Source organism: Dermacentor silvarum, chromosome 7 (assembly GCF_013339745.2).
Source record: "Dermacentor silvarum isolate Dsil-2018 chromosome 7, BIME_Dsil_1.4, whole genome shotgun sequence".
NCBI lineage: Eukaryota > Metazoa > Arthropoda > Arachnida > Ixodida > Ixodidae > Dermacentor > Dermacentor silvarum.
Window position 1 is genome coordinate 54,211,354 of NC_051160.1, and position 25,799 is coordinate 54,237,152.

Genomic DNA, 25,799 nt, shown 5'->3' on the forward strand with positions numbered 1-25,799 from the left:
TAGGTAGTTTGTAGTTGAACGAAGTACTTAATATTTGATTGACGCAAGTAAACGCTCACGTTCCCTGAAAAGCTGGTTAAATTTATGAGGGAATAAATATAAAGCTGCATAATATTCAGCCTTAAAAATACTGTTCACGTGTTATCATCACAATATTATGTGTATATTGGTCACGTATATATATAAAACAGAGAGAAACATAACGGTTTAACGGCGAAAAACTTTTTGTGTATAATATAGAAGCCATTGACTGCACTAAACGAAAAAGAACTGAGCAGCAGTTCACACCCTCTATGAAGGCCGCTTAAAAGCACTTTCAGGAGAGAGAGAGAATTTTATTATAGGAGGGAAAGCTCAGAATAAGACTTCCAAGACACGTGCGCAAGCTTGCCATTTTCGTGTAATGGAGGCGCAGCTGCAGGACCCTTGTACATGTTTTCAGCACTTTGAGCACTGTAGTTCCCGCCAAATTTACATGCTTCAAGCTGAATAATGTACCCGATTACAAGTAACGGGTTACTGAAAATAGCAATTGAATTACAGTGAGCGTTACCGAATAAACAAAGTATTTGTTAAATTAAAATACTACAAAACATATAATGAATGACACGCAAATAATTAAATGTTATTCACTTCGTAAAAGTTTGATCAGAATACGTAAAAGGCAATCAGCAGAATAGTTTGTCGCTTTAAAGCGAGAGTCAATATTGTTCATGAATTTCCCATAAACTAAATTGCGGGATATCGGGCTTCACGTCCAAAGAGCCACAATCTCGCCGTGAGAAACGCCACAAGGAGGGAGCATGAGACTACTTTTGATCACCCGGCGTTATTTACCAAGGACTGCAAACGTCGGTATGCACGTTTTCTAGTGCTTGTTGCGCATGCTCAGCGCGCAGACGAGATGGTCAGAAGTAGAGACAAACGCAAGTGCTATATTTATCGAGGAAAGAACTGCCATTTCGCGGTGCTCGTAGTTGGCACATGCTTCCGTGTATGAACCCTTGATCCGTCGTTTAATAAACCACTGTTGAAAAAAAAATTTGTGCGTCACTTCTTCTGTCTATTTTTGTCTAAAATTGCTGCGCTCAGCACTAGAAAAGATCTTCCAAGAAGGCAGAAAGTCAACCCGGTATCTAAGAGTGCGTATATCACGTACACCTATCGCAATGCGGCCACAAGGCTTTGATCGCAATCAAACCTGATCTAGATCGTATATCTTCATCGGGATTGGTCTCTTTGCTGAGGCTGAGGAAGGGAGCCAATTGCGATCGAGATATTTGATCCGGATTGGGATTGAGTGTGATCAAAAGGGTCCCATAGGACAGCGGTATAACTCTCGGATACAGGAAGCCGCTACCGCTGAGTCACCGCAGCTGGTTTGAATCAAGCTTTAGGCCGCTGCGATCGCAAGCATGATGACGTCCTACGACAGGCCAGGTAAAAACAGGCTCTGCAAGAGAGCTTTTATTCACGGCAGCGAGAACACACTAGCACCACCACAGTCCTTCTATGCACGCTGCCAAGGGTTTGATATCAACTGGGTCCATCACTCCACTGAACTTTATTCCTGGTTGCTTGCGCGAACACGGCCGTGGTGCACTGGCACCTGCATGGAACGTTCGACATGACAATATTACATTGCGTACAAAAGTACAGGAGAGAACACAGTAATAAATTCCGAGTACAATCATGGTTTAACAGAAACCCTTGAATGCACCAACACAGTTTCCGTTTGTTTTGTTTTTGATGCAACAACTTGCCCTTTCTTGTTTTTCAAAGCTGTTTCCCATATGCTGTATGTCAGGCTGTGCAGAAGACAGACATAAAGAAAACAAAAACAAAACAATCTATATCTTTTGTTAAACGTGTACTGAACTAAATGAAACACTTCGGCACCGTCAAAAGTGGTGGCTGTGCCTCCACTTGAGGTTTTGAGTTGTTACAGCTTGAGTTGTTAACGTGGGTTTCGAAATTCTGTATCGCTTGCAGTTTACTATTCTTTTTAGAAAGAGAATATAAGAACTAGGTGTTTACGTGGTATGAATATTTGGTGTTACACATTAGTATAGCGGAATTGTGTACTGAATGAACGGTACCTGAGCTTCCGTTTAAAAAAAAAAACAAAAAAAAAACGTGTCCGTTTCGTAAAAAGTCAAGCGATTGTAAGGATGAGGGGTTCCATGGTCTTGCGTTGTGTTCGAGCTCGTAACCCGTGTGGTCTAACAATACGTGGCGGTGACATAACGTGGTGTTGCACGCACCAGGAACAGCGCCCTGGCAGATACCAGGCCTGTCACAACGCTGACGCGACGAGGAACTCCGGCAGCAGTGTTGCCGGCTACGCACCTCACCTCGATGGCGCATAAGATGAGACCGACAGAAAACCAGCACCCAATAGGAGGTGCCCGAAACCCGGTGTCTATGACGTGTTTCCGGCAAAGTCGCTTCCGCCAATTCACCCAGCAAAAGCGTAGCCTTTAAGATAAACATTTTAAATCTTATGAGACGTGGATGTGGACAGCAACTATGACTTGAAGTTTATACCAAGTTCCGCCGAGACCAGTGCACCATTGTCTAATATGAACACTGCTCTTCCGCAAGAAGGTTAATACAGACGAAATGCACGCTAATAAAATATGCACGAGACGCGCCATTTACATTTGCTATAAATAGAACATGTTCACCTAGAGAACACCGTACGAATTTTTTTTTTGCGGAATACAGCGTTCACTGCATAGCGAGGGTCTCGACTAATGAATCCTTGATGCGTTCAGGTAGCATACTAGGGCTTATTGGCGAGTCGCATGCTGCTGAATTCACGTTCTACGTGACGTCTGTGGTTAAAAAGATGTGCCACATCTGCAGCCACGAGTGGCGCTGGGAAACACATTCAAGAAAAAAAAAAAAAGCAGGGAAAAGATTGATACGACCTGATCTCTTAAAATCATAGGTAGCGGTACAAGGTAAATTTTTGAAAAAGAAAAAGAATAATGAGAGGTATACAAAAATGCTAGATAAAGCACATGTATAGTATACCTGATTAAATCAAGCAGGCTAGGTCACTATTTGTCGCTGCCCCGTTTCAAAGGGGATGCCAATAAATCATCATCATCATCATCAAGCCCGGATCTACTACACAAAGATAGCCAAAAAGGTCGACGGGAAGACAGCCGCCGCTTTAGCTCAATTGGAAGAGTATCGCACGCATTATGCGCATGGTGCCCGCGGGTGTGGCTCCCACCACTGCCCACTTTCATTTCTAACTATTCTTTTATTTCTTTCTACATTTCAAATAGAAGCCACACATGTTTTTCCCTGTTTTCCTTGGCTCCATACTTTGTTGGCTTCATATGATTCTGACTCTTTTTCTCATTGAAACTAATTGAAGCATCTCGTTGAGGCAAGAATATAAACGCAGGGAGAATTAGAGCGCTTTCGTTGCGTGATACGACATGCACGTTTGTGCGTAATAAAAAGTTACATGCTGTAGCACAAGCATGATCTCTGAAGCATATTCAGTGCTGGCGTTAGGCCCGAACCTTTCGAATGGGCAAATCCTGAGATTAGGTGAACTATGTCCAACCACAATTACACGCAAGGTATAGGTCAAGCATCAGTAAGTTGAGCGCACTATTGATTCTTAGCTGCTCATCTAAGTATATCAAACGTGCTAGCTGCGCCCTCGGATCGAAAGACTGAATGTGACTTTGCTACAAGGCATAACGTCCTTACCGAGAAACTGAGAAGCCAAGCTCTCGCCATGTAGCAATCCTGGGTCACCGCATTCCAGCAAGCTTACTATTGTTATGAGTGTACCGTGGTGCAACTTTCCATCAGAACGATATTAGTTAAGTTTATCACGCTTCGTTTGTGGCTGCATAGTGCATAACGCGTCTTGCGACCGGCCAACGAAATAGGAAAAAAGATTAACGACTTCAGTAGACAGGTTCGCAGGAAGATGGAGGATTGGCGTGACTAACTGTATTAGAACTAGGAATGTCGCGGTAGCCAACGTTTCGACTAGGGGACCTGTCTTCGTCGGGGCAGCAATTGCCGTGGCGATGGACTTGCTGCCCTGACGCGCGTACGCGTAACGCTAAGACGCGGATTCGTATCGCACCTGCAGTGGTTGTTTACTCGTCCACTTTCATTTCCCTTTATTTATCATTTCAACAGTTCAGTTAAACAAGTAATTTGCACTGTGCGTTCCTTGGAGGCATTGTCTGATGGCCTCATAAGGTTTCGACTAACAAAAACCAGACCCCTCGATTCGAACTCTTGTCGTCGGTATATATATTATATAGTAGTAGCTGGATTTTTCAATTGGCCAAGATGAGAAGCACAGCTTCGTGGTTATCTTAGGTTTATTTACCCAACAGTTTATATATATGCATGTGTGTTTGTGGGAGTGAAAGTTTCAATGCATGAAGAACGTCGTCGACAAAATGGTAATATGTAACCAAACCTACCTTACCATAGAAAGCAGCCTCCATCAGCAAGTTTTCACGCGATGATCAGTCCCTGGAATAAATGACAGCACTATTAGGAGTCAGTAAAATACTCTTAATTCGCATTGTAAATTTACAATGGGTTGACGCTTAGTTATGCGATATAATAATTCTTCTCTGGACGGGCGTTAGAATCTCTGGAGCAGTATGATAAGTCAGTACGTCTTTAAACTCACTTTGAGGAGACACACAGTATACAGACGTGAACTAATATTTCGCATTGAAAGAAACTTCAGGCGATATTTTGAAGGGACACTAAAGAGAAACCGGAACTTGAGCTTTAATGGTAGATTATCCTATCACAATCACAGTCACACCATTCTTACTGCGAACAGATGTTTAATAAGCGAGAAAATAGCGAAAAACTGAAGGATAGGTGCTGACGCCCCTTCGAATTTCCCGCACTACACGTTCGTGACGTCGGAGATTACAGACGAAGGCCGGTAGCGATTGATAGAGAGCGATTTATCGCTGTTAATAAAACGCAAAATGAAATACACCTTAAACGTACACAAACAGCATTTGTCAACATTTTAAACCGTTACAAGCGAGGAAGTACAAGTTTAGCGCAAAATTAAATAAGAAAAAAAAACTGACACGGCGATACATCCGTTCGTGATAGTTTCGTAGTTTCGTTTTTGGTCCATGCATCATCGCGCGCGCCTATTCCGCTCTACAGTGTTTGGTTGCGTGTTGCGTGGCTCGAAAAACGTTTACTTCGCGGGAAACAGCCAGGAAATGCCTCGTGTGTGTATGTTGAGGGCTGTATAAATGGCCCAAAGTGCGTGCTCAGTGGCCGCGGCAGTGTTGACCCGATTGTGTCCTTTCATGTGGTGCCGCGCGATGAGCTCCGGCTCCCCGGCGTTCGCAATGGCTCAGTGCTCTGCTGATGATAAAACGGCAAAAGAGCCAGAGAAACCGATGGTGTGCCCTCTGCATTTCTCGGCCTCGGATTATGTGTATAATCTTACAAAAAAGTATCTTGGCGTGCCCCAGAAGCCAGTCCTTTCTCGAGCAGCTGTTCCCTCAATGCGGCCTTCATTAAACCCCCTACCGGTGCCCCTGCAGCAGCAAACTGCCGGCCCGGTGAGTGTTGAATGTCATTGAATAAAGCCACGAAATAACCATACCGAGTACGTGCGCAACTTTCTACGCTTGCTCTGTCGCGAACATCGTCGCCTGGCGGAGCGGACACACGCCTTCCGTCGACGAAAACGAAGCTCTGCTTTCCGCACGCGGAAACACCTACCGCTCGAGCACGGAGGATCATTTCGCGCTCGGTTTCACTGAATATCGCTGAAATGCAGTCCTGCTTCACTGGCGAGCTCTTCGTTGGAAGGTTCAGCGGCAGCAACGGTATCCATCGCGTCGAATGCAAACGCAGCGGCCATGCAGCCATGATGCAGCCAGCGCCTCGGCCGTTTACGCAAGCGGTGTCCTATTATGGCGCATTCTGATTCGCTGAGAGCAATGAAATCTGTGACGACACTGCTTCAGCGCCAAATCTGGGGTGAGAGAAATTGAGGAAGAGATATTTGGTCTTTGTTTACGAATTGCTCCGCTAATAACTCGTATTTTTGCACCCAACAAAAAACTGCATGCATTCCTGAAGGTCCCTATTTTATTCCTGCAGCTGAACTTCCCGTTTCTCTTTAGTGTCCCCTTAAAGCGATAGGAATTACATGGCACGTCTGGTGAATGGCTGCCGTCGTTGTTGCCGACGCCGTGAGGCTTCGTATGAAGTCCAAGTGCGATAAAATCGCGGCCACGCGCCCTGTGCCGTAGATACGAAGTAAAGCGTGCTAGGGTGTGGCGAGAAGGATGGTGTTTTGGTGTGGAGGCGTCTTCTCGCTCCCGCAAGAGAGGAAAGCGGGCAGGTAAGTGGTTCGTGAGGAAAGGGAAAGGTTGACGCTATCTTCATGCAGGCCCTTGAGGGAGCACGGCTCAGCGCCAACAGGGAGGGGTAAGTGGGAGAGAAAGGGAGGGAAAGCGGGCAGAGTGGGCGCCGTCTACTTGTGCGTTAGAGGGGAGAGGGCGGGAGGACCGAGGAGTTGTGCTGCCGCTAGGGAATTGAGGGGGGGGGAGGAGGAGGAGGAGGAAGAGGCCAGGTTAGCACGCACCTCCTGTTCTCTTCCCCAAGGCGCGGAGTCGCGCTCCCTAAAGGGTTACAGAAAATAGCAACTTTTCCTCTTCCCAATCACTCTCTCTACTACGGCTGCAAGGCGCATTGAAGCGAGAGGTAGCACGAAGGGGAATTCGCTCGCGCGCTGCTGCGATCTTCCCCACGGTAGCGTTCTGACAAGCGAGTTCCCGCGATCACCGAGCGAGATGTGCTCATGTTTGCCTGTACGCGTGTCATACCGTGCTTGTTAATTTACTTAGTAAGCGAACGCTCAGAGCAGTTTATACAGCTGATGAAGCCTTTAACCTTACTTCGTGAAGGTGTTTAATACACTGCTTTCGCAATGAATGCTTCGCCCGAAATTGCGACCTTTTAAACGATTCATAACAATCAGTAATGCTTTTCTGTCATCGTTGGCACATGCGCCGCCACACTGTTGTTGTTATCAGAATCACAGACTCTTGATAAGCGCGACGGGTGATAATAAAATAAGAATGAAAAATGGAAAGAAACGTTACAAAACACGGACGTTTTCTTTTATTTTTAGGTTCCAGCTGTAACTTTAGCCGACTTTCTTTTCTCGTAAATCTCTCATTTCCCACCTGCTTTTCGAATGAGTTGTTCTTTGAGAGAACACCGGTCTGTTGTTTATGTGCCATAGAAAGAACAAAATAGGCGAAGCAAAAAAAAAATCTCACCATTTCATCGCAGGAATGCGATAGCTGCCAGCAGCATGGCCACGCTCATACTAAACGTAGACAGCGCCGAGAGTGGACCAAGCACCGAACCTGCACCAATGAAAACGTGGACACATTTTAGAGCCGCTCAAATCACGTCTAAAGTAAAACGCCGAATCACTAAAGCTACAGCACGCGCAATTTTCTAGGTTTATTGCTACCGAGAGAAGCATCGCGTTATAATCATTCCGGAACCACTGAAATTATTCTGTATCACATCAATTGCTCCGCGATATGGAACAACGTTCCGGTGAATGACAGTTTTCCCTTTCATAAACCTAAGACTAAAAAGGAAAAATAAACGCAATTGTGAGCACCGCATTTTTGTTGCATAGAAATTTATTAAAGCCTTCACTAACGTTTCACGTCACATAGATTCCAACATACGCGTTAGATACGCATGCTTTTTACTACTTGCCTTCTCTCGTTTTTCCGGGGCAGAGAAACAATTTACATCGAGTTATTCCACATCGTTAAGTAATTTTTGGCGCATAAATAAATGAGGGCATTTGGATTTTATATGTCACTAAATCTAGGCTATGTTCGTCTAGTAACCTTCGTCATGGGCAAGTTTTTTTGTAATAGTTTAGAGTGATGCGAAACAGTGTAATAGAGAAATTAGAAGCTCAGAGAGGTAATTATTGTCATACAGGGCAGTTGTCAGGAAAACCATAGTTACTTAAAGCTTAATCTGAGAACCCACAAGGATGGTTGAAGCCGCACAAACACAAACTGTAGGCAATTCCACGAATTACCCATCAGATCTATATTCTCTCGGATTGGCCACATGCGGTGTGTTTCACGTAACTTGACCCAAACCATAAATATAGAAGGATCAAGCATACACAAGTGAGACCAACGGCGTACTATTCATAGTAGTCGGGAATGAGGTCGTTTTGAGGTGCATTTAGTGGCACTTCGGGTTAATTAGTGACTTACGGTTAATTATGAAACATTTTGAAAATTCCTTTCATGGCATATGTCGCATTTGAGAAGTTAAACAGCATTCTCAGAAACAGCCAGTCAAGTCGTTTCCATCTCGTAATCTTTTTCTGTGCACGTTAAAGAACCCCACGTGGTCCAAGTTTCCGGAGTCCCCGCGTGCCTCATAATCAGATCGTTGTTTTGGCGCGTAAAACCCCATAATTTAAATTTTTTTAAATTTTTTTTCGCGAGTATTTTTTCCCACTCTGAAGACAACGATTATTCTTTGGGAACAAGACACGCCCCAATGTGTGTAAACATTTCTTGGGATGTAGTGCAGTAGGGGCAACCACAACTTGCTGGCGAAGCTAGTGCGTAGGAGAAAAGCCTACTGTGTCACCACTGTAACTTTCGCATGAATCCCAGTCGAGCAGCTGCAACACGGAAGGACCACTTTTCACCTCAAAAGGCAGGCACGCTTCCAGAAGGAAGTGAGCACCGAAGGTGTCATGAGGTCACCGGGGTAGGGCTGCTCCTTTCCTCAAAAGGAGGTCGTTCCATTCCACGTCCTCTCGACACTTTTTGTATTACCGAGCCAGAATATATGGACTTCTATGATCTTTGCGCTTTCCTTCCCTTTTCATTGTGCATACAGCGAGTTTCCATAGTAACGATGCATAACATACACTAGAAACGTTTGGAGCCTCAAAAGATTGTCCATAATTCGAGTCGTCCATCTTAACGAGGGCCATAATAACGAGGTACGACTTATGTAGCATGAATGACTCTGCTATCTTCATAAACCATGGACCTAATTTATTGCAACATCAACCGATCGACATTTTTTTGCACAGCCAGCAAAGGTTCCAAAACACCCCCCACAATGTATTGTTTTGTTCTGTATTTTGATGGCGCTACCGTAAACCTTCCCTTAAAGTCCAGTAAAGGAAAGCTTAAATACGCATCAAGCTAAAATGGGTTTGCAAGGCGGGAGGCTTTGAAGGAGGAACAAATTTTAACGCGGCCATTTCATGGGGACATCACAAAGTTAGAGACGAATCTTTTGAGTTCAAGTGATCGCTGAAATGCATTCCTTCATGAATTGTCCTAAACTTGGCAAATTGATGATTGCGTACCTGACGAAGAAGGAGGACCGGCCGAGCTGGGATCGTACAGGGGCAGCTTCTCTGCCACAGCCATGTCGATGCCGATGTCTGCGTAACTCTGCTTCTTGTCCATACAGTACACCGAGAACCACCTGTACTCGTTCCAGTGGTGGCCGAGGGGCAGCTTGACCATCACGTCCTTCTTGTCATAGCGCTCCAGCTTGCCCGTCCTAGACGCACGAAACGACGCACAAGCATGTACGCTAATCAAGCATCACCATCAAGATAATCACCGTCACGTTCCCGTCCCCTGAAGATGAAGGCTTCTGCCAACAGCCTAAGACTACACTACATGTGAGCCGACTCCGTGTTATCTCTTTAAATTTCCCAATCTAATCAGTCAATCTATTTCTCCGTCACCCTCGATTGCGTCACTTTGCCTTGGCCCCCACTGTGCATCTATGATATAACGTCGGCTTTCATTACAACACTTTACAAGACCCGCCCAAGCCCCTTAATTTTAACAAGATAAGGAACCAATCGCTTTATCTCTGACTCGTACATCCGTCTTTATTTTCTCATCCTTCAGTTCATAATGATTTGCTTGTTATTCTCACAATTTGGACACCACAGGTTAGCACTGACGAGAATACATTGATTGTACAATATTTAAGCTTCGTATCACCCGTGGCGGTGTCTTATTGGCTCTGGCGATGCGCTTCTGAGTTCGAAGTCACGGATTCAATGCCGGCGCGGTGGCCACATTTCGATGGCGGCGGAATGCAAGACAATTGGTGTAGTTGGATTTTGATGCACGTTAAGGAACCTCTGGGGGTCAAAATTAATCCGGAGTCCCCTATTACGGTTTGCCTCATTACGTATAAAGCTTAAATATCCTAGGGTATTACGTAATACCCCAGGGTATATTAAGCTTTATTTACATGTAGACAATTAATTTATGGCTCGGAAGTACCTGACAAACACGAGTCGAACCTTTTTTATTGTAGCCTTATCACACTAGTAGCCTTTATCAGTATCACGATGATACGAGTGTGAGTGCCCTTCCGCGGCGTAGCATTGCTTGCTATGTCTTCAGCACAGTTTTCAGAGTGGTATCGAGGGCCCTGAGCACGGCGTGTGTCTACGGCTACAGTGGTACATTATTCAGAGAGAAAGTAGAAGCAGCCAATGTCCCTGTGTATCGCCGATAAAATGCGCGTGTCTTTCTTGGGTTAACGGTGGTGCGTTACGATTCAGACTAGGAGTTCAGCAACTGATACATAATTTAAAAAGTTTGCACCCTTTGAGGCGTATCTTGTCCCACAACCATGATCATCATCTGCCTTGCTTGCGTTTCCTTTCTTGAAAGCTCTGCGCTCGCTACATTCGTGTCGAGAATGCGATGTCACGATGATAACGCGCATGCGGTTCATGACCTGGAAGCATCGGGCGTGCAGCGTTAACGAAAGGAAATGCAGGAAAGATGATGATTATTGTTGTGGGAAAAGATAAGTCCCACGGGGCGCTATGATTTTTAAGAGTGCACGTTGAAACTGCTATGGCTTGAGTGCGGTCGCAGTATGCGCACAGTCAGAGTGCTACTCACTTTCCGTCGTCGTACATAAGGTGGGTCAGCTGCTCCACCGGAGGGTTTGCACTAGGACCAGCCACGAAGAAGGCAGCTGCGAGAAAATGAGAGAGCGCACGGTTTTTTGCGGGTGCTTTGACTGGTCGTTACAGATTACAGCTAGTACGAAATCGTGAACACATTGGCGCGACGACAAATCAGCATGGCAAATTTCGTATCAGTCTACCGACAGCAACGTCGTGAGACGACGAACATAGATCATTCAGAGGCGCCACATATGCTGTAATGAACGAAGTAACATGCGTCGTTCGGTGAGCCCATGTTTGTTTAAGATCTGAATGTCGCATTGGCATCACAATCATTACCTATTTTGCCCATCTTTATCTCGTAAATATGCGCTTGTTGATGTGCGAATGACGTGAAGCTATCGTGAGATTTATGAAATCTTGGTAGAAATGTGCTGGTGTATGTGCTTTCTCAAGAGCAATCAAGTGTCACCTTTGACGTCACACGCAGTGTGCGATTGAATATTCCATGCATTGCCTTGCTACGTCAAATGCAGACATTGCAACGATGAAACACAGTGTGGTAATTTGCAACGTGGTGTATAAAAAGGCGAAGGTGGTGTCGAATGCTTGCCCATACACACTTTACTTCTGATCACACACACTTGTGTGCTTTATAAACGTCGTGGAGGCAATGTGAAAGAAACATTTTGTGAGGGGAAATGTGTGTGATATATATGCGACTATGTGTTTTTGGGCTACACTTCAATCATGAATTCTCGTTGCTCCTGGTCTATCGCCGTCATATAATGCGTGACGCTTTCCTCGTGTTTTGATTCACCCATCCTGCCGACGCCCGACGACGCGCTTTGCTGCATATGAAAATACTTTGTGCTCTGTGCTTCATTTCTTTCAAGGTGCTTTCTCTTCTTCTGTTATGGAGCATTTTGGACCGATCCAAGCACTGCCTATAATGATCACCTATAATGCCTATAATGATAATTAATGAGCAACAAAAGGCAAGGAAAGGGATCATCAATGCAACTTAGTAGAATAGGCCAAACAATCAATGATTACTCAAGCACTCACGCAGAGGTGTTATAACCAAGTTATCTCTCTTTGACAGAACCGATGGCTCATTGACACACGTGGTGTAAATGGAATTTGAGTACGTGAATACTCTCATGATCTTCCCTCTATAGCACAGCGTCTGCTTCCCTGCCTGATTCGAAGTCTACTGAGCCGTTGTTAGGCATGGTATGAAGCCATCGTATGGTGAAGGGAAGATGTCGTGCTTTGCATAATACTCGTCTTACATAGCTGCATTAATTTTATTACTGTATACATTTTTTGGCGATGGTTTCTATGCAGTGGGGAGTCAGAACAGTACAGTAGAGACAGCAAGGAATAGAGAGACGAAAAACAAAACCGAAATAAAAGCGCAGGACATTCTGATGGTAAAACGTAGTCACCTTGGTCTGAGGTGGACAGAAATCTTCCAATTAAATCACGCAACATCAAACTTTGTTTCTGAATATGTAAAGTGCGCAGAGTATATGACAGATGCGCACGTTGTGGCATGGACATGCACAATTAGTTACACAAGGTGCCAAACTAGTTAAAGGCAGTTATGGCAAATGGTATTGACGGATTATTATACAGGTTACGTCCATAATTTTATTTTTGTATGCGTAGCAGATATGTAGAAAAGCGTGTTCATTCACGGTTTGTAGAACTTCTCCACAGCACAAGTGTAAACAAGTGTGGGGCAATACTTACACCCTGGGCAATTTCCTCCATACTCGAACTGCCTAAGCATCATGGTAGCGCTGTCCTTCAGGATAACCTCGGCAGCCATGGTGTTATGCTGCTTGGAGTTGAGTCTGCCCAGGCTCTGCTCCCTGGGCAGCTCGTAGCCTGCCGGAATCTTGACGTTGCCGAAGTCGGCCTGCAATGCAGTTGACAGCGCGATAAGAAGAAGCAGTTGAAGATCTGAGCGGAGGCCGATAAGGTATGGGCATTGAGGGTTAACTGTGGCCAAACCTGACAGTGTATTAGAAGTAGCAGGCTACCGGTTACAATATTTAAATTGTCCAAAAGTTTGCCTAAACATAAGGATGTAAAAAGAATATTTAGCCGCGCAAGTACTAACAGATACTTGTATGAAAGAGAGGGAAAAGTACGCAACTACAGCGGACGCGTGTCACGGTACATAAAATCGTCACTAATATTTTGCAGACTACATGCCCACACTAACGAAGAAAGCAATTTGTTTCGTTAGTTCCAATATTTGAAAGGCGCCCGACGGGGTTTTACATGAGAAGTGGGTCAGTATACAGTAGCGGATGAACTATTGAACGATGTGTTTGGAATGAACAGTATTCGAAAGAAGTATAGCACAAGAGGCAATGTCATTCTGGAATAGAAGGGATTCCCGGGATAGAAATATCTCCTTTCGACATCAATAACTGGTCTTGGTATAAATATTGTCCTAAGTGACAATGGCCCAGTCCGATTATATGCTTGTAGCTTATCTGCTACCCTTGCTGGGCACCAAGAGGGTAGTTCAGCGATGCATGATCTACATGCTCGGTAGCTGGACTAAAGTCACACGATGCCGAGCGTGTAAGGTGAATAGGAAAAGAGTACTTCGATAATGGAAGAAACACCGACGCGGAAGTGATGAAATGAAACTAGGTGGAAACTACGTGGAAGAAAGATGTCGATAAGCACAAAGTTAAAAAGTTCAGCTAATTGGGAAACGAGGAATAAAGTTTATAGTGTGATAGTTCCAGCATGTATAGACGCTAGCACAACAAGAAAGAACCGACAGGACAATGCTGGGTTTAAAACTGCTGTAACGGCGGCTGTCATTCCAGTGTTGTCTTGTGCGTTTCTTCTTTTTTGTTCTCGCGTCTACACGTGCTGGAACCATCACACTATCATCATGCACAAACTGGCCCCGAAAACCACTCCACTCAACAGGAATAAAGTGTTGACTACACACGAATATGCTACTAACAACTGAATGATGACCTGGAAGTAGCAACAACATGCAGTGATTGTTGAACTAGAATCGCACTCCGAGAAAAGAGAAAAAAAAGTGCCCTGAATAAAATTACTTTCGTGTGACTCGCGTTTTTCTACATCCGACAGTACACAATAAGCGGTTCTGGATCGGGCACAGACTACGAAAAAACGTGCACTACACGCAAACCCGGCAGTAATCTTAGTATGCCATTTTTTCCCCGAAAACATTTCGTCAGTGCAACCAATTGTCAGAATATGAATGAATGATTGAATTCCTTTTTTGCAGTTACAAGAGGTGGCTATATATCCCAAATTCTTTGGTTCTTTGTCCCTCCCACTTAATTGTTGTAGTGTACATTGTCATTTTTATAAATGTTTGAGCATTTCTCATTCATTTTCATTTGATGCTGCACTTACAGGTTTCATGAAGCCTTCACAAATTGTTAGACGAAGGCTGGACAGATGTGCCAGCATTTCACCCATTGTGCAATAAAGGTTACCGTTAAACTATGCAAATTGCGTTAGCAAATCAGGTGGAGTGAATTTAGTTATGTAGGATTTTACTGCGGCTATGAGTTGATTGCCACTGCTGATAATAAAAGGAGAGTGGCTACTTAACGCAAGAAAACAGGAAAGAACAGATGACCTCGCTTGTTTACTTTTTGTGAAGGGGATATTACCTTGGGCACTGTCTCTTTACTGAACTTAGACATCGTAACAAGCGCTGATGTACGGGAAGACAAAAAAGAGACGAGTAGACTGGACGGGCGCTAGACATCAACTGAAGGTTTAATGACACTAACAGCAGACATATATACCACCGCATAAACATACAAAAAACGCAAAAATCATCAGGCAGAATTATCAGCGAAAGGAAATCATGTTTCGCTTTAAATACGTTTTTTTCTTTTGCCTGCAAAGCCAAAAGGCCAAAGTTGTCCTTTACTGAGTTTCTCGGAATTGGTAGATGGGATTAAGCCCTTGCAGTGACCAAAAATTTGTGACATGTAGGATAGGACTGGCACTACACGACATTTTAAATGCTCTACCAGCTCCCTTGACATATTTTGTCGTGTTCATAATTAGTAAATTGTAATACATCAGTGACAAGACATACAAAAAAGTTAATTACGTTGTATTCAGCGCATTTTTTTTTCACAAGGCTCACTGTTGCTCTTTCTGTCGGCGCCATGATAAAGACATTGTTCTGACACCACTCTCTCGGCACCATGATCATGATTATTTCTACTGACACGCCCTTCAAAAAGAAGTAGGGACAAATAGTCTTCTAGCCGGATTGAGCTTACAAGGTTGTACATCTACTGCACTCCAGTCTTTTGCGTATATCGCGCCTCGATCTTTGCTCTCTTCATTAAGACCTCTAATTCTTAATTCCACAGTTACCTGTGCCTGTAACGAGTCTTGTTCTATCAATATATTCCCTGAGTTTTTTCCACCAATAGTTTAAGCGTATCTTGCTCATCTCTACCGCTGACTAGTTAAAGCTTCCAACTCCGTTGAAACCCAGCGCTTCTATAAGATGGACGTTTCCTAAAATTCTTGCTGGGAGAGTATTTGGTATTCCATTACGATTTGCTGAGTCGTCTTCAGACTTCTGATGCAGCAGACACTCGACTCATCCCATTGCAAATGTTTGCTCCGGTTTGTTTATGTCCTCAGCCAACTCGTGCCTCAATTAGTGAGGCACTGCTACTTGTGTTATCGTACGGATCTTCTCTCCCGATTTCCTTTCTGCTATATTTGTAAATCTGCACGGACCCATGCTTGTTTTCATCTTTTCTATCCAATTTACCATCTCCGTTTTTCTCACATTCTTTTTGATGACTCCGGGATGCACTAGTCGCAGTTTCAATCACAGCGTACTTTATTGTCAACTATTTGGTCATTTCCTTGATTCCATGTCAACGCACTTTAGGTACATATATTTGTGAACTTTAGCCGCTCATTTGTTTTCACCCAGGTTCCTGAATGTTTCTTCAAAACAAATTTTTCCCTACTATGATGATGGTCATGATGAGAATTGTGATGATGATTTGTGGCCACTCCCTTTATGACGGGCTAAATAATCTAAATTAAATTAAATAAATTTCAAGAATGTGGCGCCCCCTCTGTGCGGGCCTCTGAACAAAAGTAGACAGTAGCTATCTGTACAATTAGATCTGCGAGATCACAGGCGCCTTTACCGGTGAATTTGTCCGTTCTTCGCTGACGATTTCAATTACGCAAGAAATGTGGGATCACTTCATTCGAGGTTTCCCTGGAAAGCCTTATTGCCGCAAGGTCATGTTTTGTGCTTCCCTGCCTATTTCTTGTTTCGGGCCTCTATGAATATTTGGCAAATGAATCAATTAGTGAATAAATAATCATGATGGCAAGTCATCTCCTGGCATACAGGGAACATTTGGACATTTCTAAAGAAGTTACTTATCAACTCAACTTGATTCCATCTTTTAATTTCGCGTCTTTTCAATGTACAAAGAATAAGCGAGCAAAGGCCAAATGACGGATGCCGCTTACCGAAAACTGCTTGCAGTACATGCCGATAGACTTGTAGTCGGTGATCTTCCTAGGGAGATTCAGGAGAACCTGGGCATTGTGGTAGCCCTTGAGGACCTTCATACTGAAAAGTCAGGAAAACAAAACAGTAAGGGGCACCGTTATTTACTTAGAGCAACCAAGACGTACAGATATGCCCTAATCTTGACGACGCTCGGTGAAGAGCAGAAATATTGGGAGCGCTGAAACGCGACCAGTAATTCGTATCAAGGCGCATTCTCTGCGTCACGCTAAGCTCCGTCGCTATATAAACGGCTTTGTCCATGAGTTGACGCAAACAGTAACGCTCTTTGGAGCACCCTCGCCGATATCGAAATTCTTTCAGAAGAAATTATTTGTCTCTTCATCCCAGTTTGTAGGTGCTGGGCTACTGCTGTCTTGCCAATTATACAAGTTGGGCAGCTAGGTGTGAGCCCGAATAGACAACTTGGGGCAGTAGATATATATGCGACTGGGTAAGTGACACTCAGTATGTGAACACTTTTCCCTATATTTCATTCCTAGGGCGGTATTCTGTAAGAGTCCAAATAGTGGACTGTCCATTTCGGCTGTCACTGATTGGCTGCTGCTTCACGTGACAACCGCTGTCAATGCGATAGCATTGACAGCGATAGCGAAATCTAGCGTTGCACCTGGTCTCGTTTCGGGCCACAGGTATGTTTGTTCTGCAGCGCAGGAATTTCTTATATAGTGCAACCGAATTCTCTGTTAAGTTTGTCTGTTTATCAAATAATGATGATTAATTCTGTAAGAAAGAAGAGTGGCACCGGAAAGTCCCGTCGCCATCGGGTGTCTCGGGGCTAGAAGAAGAGCGACACACTAGCAAGCGCTGTCGCCATCGCGTGTCGCACGGCAACTTCCATGCCCGGTGCGACCCCTTGAACGCGTCGGAATTGATTTATGTGGTCGTCTCCCTTGTACGGCTGCAGGTAACCGTTGGGTCACAGTCGCGGTCGATCACCTGACGCGCCATGCGGAAACCGTTGCCCTCCCAGCGGCCACAGTGCACGACGTCGCTTCCTTCATCCTCCATCACCTCGTTCTACATCACGGCGCTCCCCGTGAACTCTTGAGTAACCGCGGGCGCGCGTTTCTTTCTGAAGTAGCGAAGTCTTTCCTTAACAAATGCAATATTCTACATCGCAACACCACCACCTTTCACCCCCAGACAAGTAGTCTGACGGAACAGTTTAATCGTACTCTCGGCGACATGCTGTCCATGTATGTCGCCTCGGATCATTCGAACTGGGACCTTGTTCTGCCGTTCGTGACATACGCCTACAACACCGCCAAAGAAGGCACAGCCGGATTCTCTCCGTTTTTGTAGCGAGAGCTACACTGGCCGCATTCTCGCCGTTTCGCTGTGGCCGGTGGCCGCACCTCGAGCTGAGCCGTTGCCTAGCAACCGCCGCAGCTGGCAGCGCCACTCGCTGCGCCATCTGGCGTCGTCTGCTGGAGTTACCATGGCGCGGGGACGCGCCGCCGCCGCCGCAGTTGTGTTGAAAGCGTTCGCCGCTTGCATCTGGTATGACGTTAGAGGAGGAGCCGGTGAAACCGCGTTGCAACAGCGGAGGAGCCGGCGTTGCATCGTATATATAAAAGAGGCGGCTCAGTGGGGATTCGTCGGCAGATATGGAAAGTGAGTCGGACAGACTGAAACAAGCCAGGCTTCATCGTCGGAACGAAACCAAGAAGAGGCAGCGAGTTGAGGAGACGGAGGAAGAACAAGCCGCACGCCTCGAGAAGCGTCGTAAGTACCTAGCGGCGAGGCGAGTGGATTCAGATGAGGATAGCACCCGAAACGTGTTCAAGTCACTGGAGGACAACCCCTTATCCTCCCGCCTCACCGACCATCGGGCTGTCTTTGTGACAATTGAGAACAACAAGATGAAGACTTTCAAAATAAATGCGTTACACTTTAAAATGTCTAGTGTTTAATGTAACCATAACTTAACGAGAGGTAACAACCAAACCTAAACACTCAGACGTACGAAGCTAAACGATAAAAGATGTAACCGTAGAGATAACCAAGCTAAACAATTACCTTAACCATGCCTCTCGCTACGCACACCCAGGTATAGCTGAGTTTCGCCACCGTCAATTTTGTTTCCTTCTCTACGACCGTGAACGTTTCCTTACCATCGACACAATTTTCCCATATCATATATGAATGCTTCCGAGTGCACTCCGGTTTCCAGCGCCACTAAGCATGCCGAGGAATGTCGACAGCTCGCCCGGTCGCCAGCTACCGCCGTCCAATCCCGCCAAAGGCTTCGGCATGACGACGGCCGACCTGCTCCTACCTTCCCGACTGGATCCCTTGTATGGCTCTGGGTCCCACCTATAAGTCATAGTCTCTCATCCAAACTACTACCAAAATTTGATGGTCCTTATCGCGTCATTGCCCAAACTTAGCTCGTCAACTACTTCGTCGAGCCACTGACGCCCCCAAGTGACCACCGTCGCCGGGGACGTGTAAGTCTTCATCCGGACAGGTTCAAGCCTTATCATGAGACCATCGTTCCGTCGTAGCCGTTGGTCACCAGGATGGCTCCTTCTTCAGCCGGGGGTCAATTGTAAGAAAGAAGAGTGGCACCGGAAAATCCCGTCGTCATCGCATGTCGCGTGGCCAGGTCACTGATCTATATATCTGAGCGATCCTTCCTGCCACTGTGTTTCTGACTGACGCTTGACGAGTCCAATAAAGCTCGTCAGAATTCTTACTAATATTATTGCTTTCGTTTCAATATGTGTTTTAGCCTTTCAACAGCACTTGCTCAACAGCAGTCCTGAAAGTTTATTTGTGGTTATAACTTGGGAATATTACACCAATTTCTTAGCCAATTCACCATGGTGCATGCGTACGATCCACGAGTTGTAGTGGCAACAACCACAACAGCAACGGCTCCTCGAGTCGTGTTCAAACTATACTCGGGCCCGACATATATTGACCCGACGCAGGGTGGAACACAACTCCTTCTGGGTAGAGGGAAGAGTGCCCCGGCAGCTACGAAATGTCGCTTGCAGGTGGGAAATTCCTACGGGTGTTTTATTCCGCTTGCTGAAACAAACATCCGAGGCCTAATGGTTAGAGTATCGGACTTCTGTGCTGGATGTCTTTTGTTCGAATTCGACCACGGGACAGCTTTATTTATGTTTATTAATTTAAATATATACTTATTTACTTTATGTTTTTATGCACTAAATAAAATAAATAATAGATATATACTTTATCGAGAGCATTTGTACAATTTATCATTATTCCGTCCTGTGTATCAATCCCGCCCTGCTTGTATCTTTGTCCGCATTGTCGTGCAAATAAATAAATAAATAAATAAATAAATAAATAAATAAATAAATAAATAGGTATATGTCGGAACATAACGATAACGGCGTAAATTTGCCTTGGGTATCCATATAATTGGCTATAAAAAGGGCATCAAAAAGAGTCAATTGTGGAGAAAAAATTAAAGGGAACAAAATCGGGTGCGCATCGAGCGCGGAGGGCTGAGCTACAAAGGAGTGAAAGAAGTTGGCAAAAGAGAAGGGAAAAATAAGCCAGCAACAGAAGCAGCCATGTGCGGAGAAAGAAGTTATGTGAATGAACTGTCTAATATCCTCTCAATTAACAATAATTAAATTGGTATGGGTGTATAGTAACAAAGGATTATTTATGAAGGAATCAGCCGACAGTTAGATGAGAGCGGCCGGTGCAGTGGTCCCGTTCTCTCGATCCTTCCTGTGTCAGCTTTTATAGCTGTTGCTAGGTTGAGGAGATGTGAAGTGATGCACAACTCTTGGAACATACCATTAACAAATTTAAATCATTACCGACACCTCATATTCCCTTGAAACGTCACTAGAAACTTCTGTCGTAATAGAAAAGTTAAAGTCCTGTTTGCCAAATGCCGCTGTCTGATACCTGTATTAAGCTATTACTTGCATAGATCTGGTTTGGCAGTCCTCCTTCTTGTGCTCATGTTGTGGTGAGGACGAAACAATAGAACACCTCTTTTTGTCATGCAGCCGCTTTTCCGCAATACGAAAACGCACTTGAGAAGGACAATTTCACGGTGCTGGATCGAATCTAGCCATTCCCGATAATCTATCTTTGGGAGCCTGCTCTCTAGGAAATTAACGTAGGGGTGTTGGTGCAACTCTTGTGAGGTTTATAATAGAATCGGGACGATTTCTTTACTTATTTCTCACATTTTACCCCCGACTTCATTCGTTTTTTTTAATCTTTTCAAGCTTTCTCATTAATGTTTCTCTTTAGACGCTGCTAATTATTTTCCTAACTTACCCGATTCTTGCCCAAACTCCCATGGCGAGTACGGGCCACACTCATAGAGGAAAATCAACCAAACTAATCAAAATGGAACTATAGTACGCGTTGATTATACGAAGCGTTGAACTACATAAAAGTGAGAAAGTGAACATCTGTAAATAAGCAGTAAAAACGTTTCTCTTATAACCAATTTGCTCTTATAACCGATTTCAAAAGCGTTTAGCCTTCTTTGGGAACTAACCGGCGATTTCTCCCCGTTTTCGTGGGCCGATCTCAAAGAAAGTGTAGACTGACAAAGCGGTAAAAACGGCACAGTGGTACGACGCCACCATGGAGAGGAAGCAACTGTATAAGCGGAGCATTCTGGCATTCTTTGCTCGGGCCAGCTAGCGTTTTCAGACGCTGGCGTTTTGAGCCGCTGGCGTGTGCAACAGGCGCCACACGGGGTTCGAAACTGGGGGGGCGGAGGGGGGGAGGCTATGCTGTAAGAGTCCACCTAGTGGACTGTCCATTTCGCCGGTCGCCAATTGGCTCCAGCTGCACGAGCGAGAAAGAGACTGGCTGGCTCCTTCTCGCTCGTGCAGCTGAAGCCAATTGGCGACAGCCGAAATGGACAGTCCACTAGGTGGACTCTTACAGAATACACCCCACAAGATACACGGGGAAGCGCTTGTCCATGTATCTTTTTCTGTGTCATTGAGGAAGTGGCGTTCAAAATACCGGTTGGCTCATCGTCGCAATTTTGTTTATAGTGCCTCCCATGTATGTATGTTCGGCGGCGTTGTTACGCACAAATACTTTGCAGTGTCGCACTCCACTCACCTATACCTGTCGAAGGGGAACGAGCGGTATCGTTTCGCGTCGCTTGTTTCCCTTGGGCGCGAATGACCAAAACAATAAAACAAGATTCCACTGACCTTCCGTTCTCGTCGGGCAGCTGCTCTCCTTTGTCGTCCAGTTCAGGGCTGAAGCTACCCCAGAAGTAGGCCGCTGCGAGAGCGAATTTGAAGGGCGTGTATAGCGTGGTTCGATCAGTGCAGCGCGACTGGCTTCATGGAAACAGCAAAGGAAACTTTTGCGCTAAGGTACGCTGGTGTATTACAGTTTCGAAATACCGAACAGGTGTCAGGGTTGCCGCGCGTTCAGTCTCGTTGACCGGCGAGCACGCGACAACTGTAGAAAGTTGTCGTGACTCACCCGGAAGTTTGCGCGTCGGGACGTGATAGATTTTGACAGCGTGCTTTAGACTAGTACCTTGGTTTGAGCTAGTTGGACAGTTCTACTTGACAAAATTACTGGCGCAGAACTGACGCGGACAAAGGACACATACGCCCGTCCTGTAGTACGTGTTCTTTGTCCGAGTTTGTTCAGCGCCATTGATTTACGGGAGTGTGGCTTTGGAATTATAGTTCATTTGTATCAACAAATCAGCATTGAATTTCACTCGAAAGTAAGTAAATGTAGTTTTAGTTTTTCCTGGTACAGAGAAGGCCGAGTATTAAGAAAAGCTGTGAAGTCTCTCGCGAGAATTCATGCTCGAGGCGTGAGAAGTATCTCATTCTGGTCCAATATTAAAAAAAATAGAACGATTACATTCCGACTTCATTCATTTGTTAACGATCATGTTTCTGACAGCAAAGAAAAGCAAAAAGAATGCTATGCTTGCTTATGAACTAATTTCGTATCTCACGTTATTGTATCTTTAATATACAATTCTTACTAGGATTTTTGATTCACTCCGCGAAATCTGTGAGGCTTCGTCAGCTGCATCCTGCCCCCACGGGTGATAGCACCAGACAGATGGGCTTCCGTCACCCGCTCAACTTCATCATAGTACCAAGGTCATAACTTTTATAGGCTACTATTGTGGTATCGGCTTGCTCAATGATGGAAACAGTGACCTCATCATTTACGCCAGACAGACTGGCGAGCAACTTAGTTGTGTAGAAGGAAACTGCCATCGTTTGAACAGAGAATCGATGTTCCCGCGTAGAAAGGCGATTGGAATATTTTTTATATGCGGATTTCGTTCGTCCATAGCACATTATCAAAGTACGCGGGGACATTGCTTATTCTTGTCATTTATTTATATTTATTCGCATTTTTTCTAACCGGAAAAATGTAAGTGCGTAAGAGATAACGCATAGAACTTTGTCTCTGAGCACGATGTAGAACATCTACAAGTGCAATATATGCCATAATTTGTGCATCTAAAACTTGGCATGATTTGTTTAGACCACTCAGCTAATCAAGCGTAAAAATAAAGACGTCATTTGAAGTTTATTACCATACGGAGGAATGTGCCTCTGCTTGTATCCGTGTAAAGTGAACACCCTTTTTTCGAAGCAATGCTCAATTATTACTGCAACACTTCTGAACACGGCCGCTACCGAATATATTGTAAGAATCGCAAACGCTGACCGCGAATGGGAGCGCACGTAGGCATCTCTTACCTGGGCCATTGCCGTCGTAGTTGAGGTTCGTGATGACGATACTCTTATCGCTGGCGGCGTACACGTTGCCACTAAAACTGTGCGCGTACGTCGTGACCGGACCGATAGTCTTGCCGTAGTAGGCGCCCGAGATGCCTGCGAGAAAAATGCAGGAAATCACGGTTATCACTCAGAATATCTCGATGAGAGAACTCATATGCAGCGGGGTTTACAAAAGCAATAGCTGATATAAAAAAAGAGGGAGAGATAAAACTTCGATACGAAAAAACGGTGAACTCGGCCAGAGAAGTTCTGTCTCTGCCCCCGATTAGGGGCAAGGGGGAAGAAAAGGAAAGAAAGGTCATAAAGGGAGATAATGTACATGATGTTGTAACAATAAAGCGAATCACGTACGAATGACACACTGCAGCTTTATTTAGGCACACATTCCCTTAGAGACATTGCTGAAAAATAGAGAGAGCCTCGAAATTTTCAAATGTTATATGAGTCAAGAAATCACAGCTTTGTAAACGGCAGTTCCTCGGACATCTGGAGGAGCAAAAGATGTCATTTTCACCGCTGTGAAACATATGACTCATTTCTGTATAGGTATTTCGCAAAATCTCTTAAAGAATGTAACAATCTTGTGTAAACTGTGAACTAATACGTATTGTCTGCTTGAGAGGCTCGCGGGACGGAATTTATAGAATTGGGATATCTAAGCTTAGTTCAGATTTAATGATTCGTAAATATTGTTGCGATACCTTAAAAAAAAAAAAAACTTACCGGCAGTGAGCAATTTTCGTAAAATAACGGACACATTAAATAAAAATTGCGTTTGCTACAGCAGGTACAACTTCTATACGTCTCTCTGTTGTACCAAAAGTCTTCAAGATCCGTCCATTGGTTGTCTATATTGACAGCATTTCTGAGTTTTACATATATCTGAACATGAAACTTTAAGTTAGCCACAAGAACAAGCTTCTTTGTAACGTGTACCGCTTTCCGTTCAATATCTCGCAGCGTGGTGCTTAACTCCGTTCATATAGCTTTTTGGTTATTTCAGCAACAACCAGTAGGAAAGAGAAAAGAAAGGGCTGTACTTTGCATCTTGTTACGACTTTTACTTTCTATAAATGATCAAGTATCGGTCATCTTCCCAACATACCGGCGCAACCGAAAGGCCGTGCCGGGCATCGGTCCAATGACCTCACTAAAACATTCAATGGGCATTAGCGACGGGCGGTGTGTAGAAAGGGCACTGGACGTCACCAACGCGAGCTTATGACTCGCGCTTACTGGGAATTCCTGTTCAAGGGGAACAATTGCAAGCCCCTATCCCAATCACGAAAGAAGCTCCAGGGATTGTCCAGTCTTTTCAGACAGGGATAAAGACACATTGCTTCCTTCAGCGTAGGCGCGTGCGGCCCCGAACATCTAAGGGCATCACAGACCTGTTATTGCTCTGTTTCGCGCGGCATTGGAGCCGCTTGCCCCTCTAAGAAGGTTGTAAGGTTCTCGGAACCCCGCAACTATTTAATAGGCAAGAGTCTAGTTCGTTATCAGAATTAACCAGACAAATCCCTCCACCAACGAAGAGCGGCCATGCACCACCGTCCATATAGTTTTTTTATTTTTTTTGCCAACGACCAGTAGGAAAGAGAAAGAAAAGGGTCGGTACCTTGCGGAGCGATGCACGCCACCAGAATCAGAGTGAGGAACCCGTAATCCATGTTGAAGGGCACGTTCGAGACAGAACAGGTCGTCACACTGCGAAAAGCAAAGAAACGAAAATGGCAGAAGTAGGCAGGATGTCCTATGCAGCGCCGACCAGCCTCTATCCCAACAGTTCTTTCGCCTTCTTGGGCGATCTCTGCACGCGGGAAAACGCGCAAGGCAGCTAGCATTTAGCGCAAAATTATTCAGACATGGGTTGTATAGTGAGGACACACACGAGAGTTCGTTCGTGTCCTGCCTACTGTTCTTGTCTCGAAACGTTTGGTGAAATATGCTAAGAAATCACATACAAATATGGCCGAATCTACCACGCATGTTTGTACAATTTTTAACTAATAACAATAACGTTTGAAAACATCCAAAGGAGTGGATAACAGGCCGAACAATTCGCTGCTTTCCAGATTCATTCAGATATCGCATTCTTTCACACACACACACACACACACACACACACACACACACACACACACACACACACACACACACACACACACACACACACACACACACACACACACCACACACACACACACACACACACACACACACACACACACACACACACAAAAAAAAAAAGAATTTCTACTGCCAACAGATAGGTAATATACTTCGCGTAGACAGCTTTCTCTTCATATTAAGTCGTATTTTCGGTTTATATCAATCGAAAGAAATTCATTCGGATAGAGTTATTCGGAGATAGCCTACCGACATTCGTTGACAAAAAGCGTAACTAGGTAAGCGC

General features: G+C 44.8%; 1 protein-coding gene across 4 annotated transcripts in view; it reads right to left on the bottom strand.

Annotated features, from left to right (window-relative positions):
• Window positions 1–1,441: 1,441 nt before the first annotated feature.
• LOC119458045 (protein Skeletor, isoforms B/C-like) overlaps window positions 1,442–25,799 on the bottom strand; it is a 29,087-nt gene continuing 4,729 nt past the window's right edge. For 3 of the 4 annotated variants that reach the window (XM_049670701.1, XM_037719843.2, XM_049670704.1), the window contains exons 2-11: window positions 25,002–25,090; window positions 23,342–23,476; window positions 21,806–21,878; window positions 16,562–16,664; window positions 12,773–12,941; window positions 11,007–11,082; window positions 9,431–9,630; window positions 7,332–7,421; window positions 4,473–4,524; window positions 1,442–1,609 (exon numbers count right to left, since the gene is read on the bottom strand). In XM_049670701.1, coding sequence (XP_049526658.1) covers window positions 7,336–7,421; window positions 9,431–9,630; window positions 11,007–11,082; window positions 12,773–12,941; window positions 16,562–16,664; window positions 21,806–21,878; window positions 23,342–23,476; window positions 25,002–25,053 — 894 coding nt within the window. In that variant the 5' untranslated portion in view covers window positions 25,054–25,090 and the 3' untranslated portion in view covers window positions 1,442–1,609; window positions 4,473–4,524; window positions 7,332–7,335. The remainder of the gene's footprint in view (window positions 1,610–4,472; window positions 4,525–7,331; window positions 7,422–9,430; window positions 9,631–11,006; window positions 11,083–12,772; window positions 12,942–16,561; window positions 16,665–21,805; window positions 21,879–23,341; window positions 23,477–25,001; window positions 25,091–25,799) is intronic. The other variant, XM_049670702.1, reaches the window with a different exon arrangement.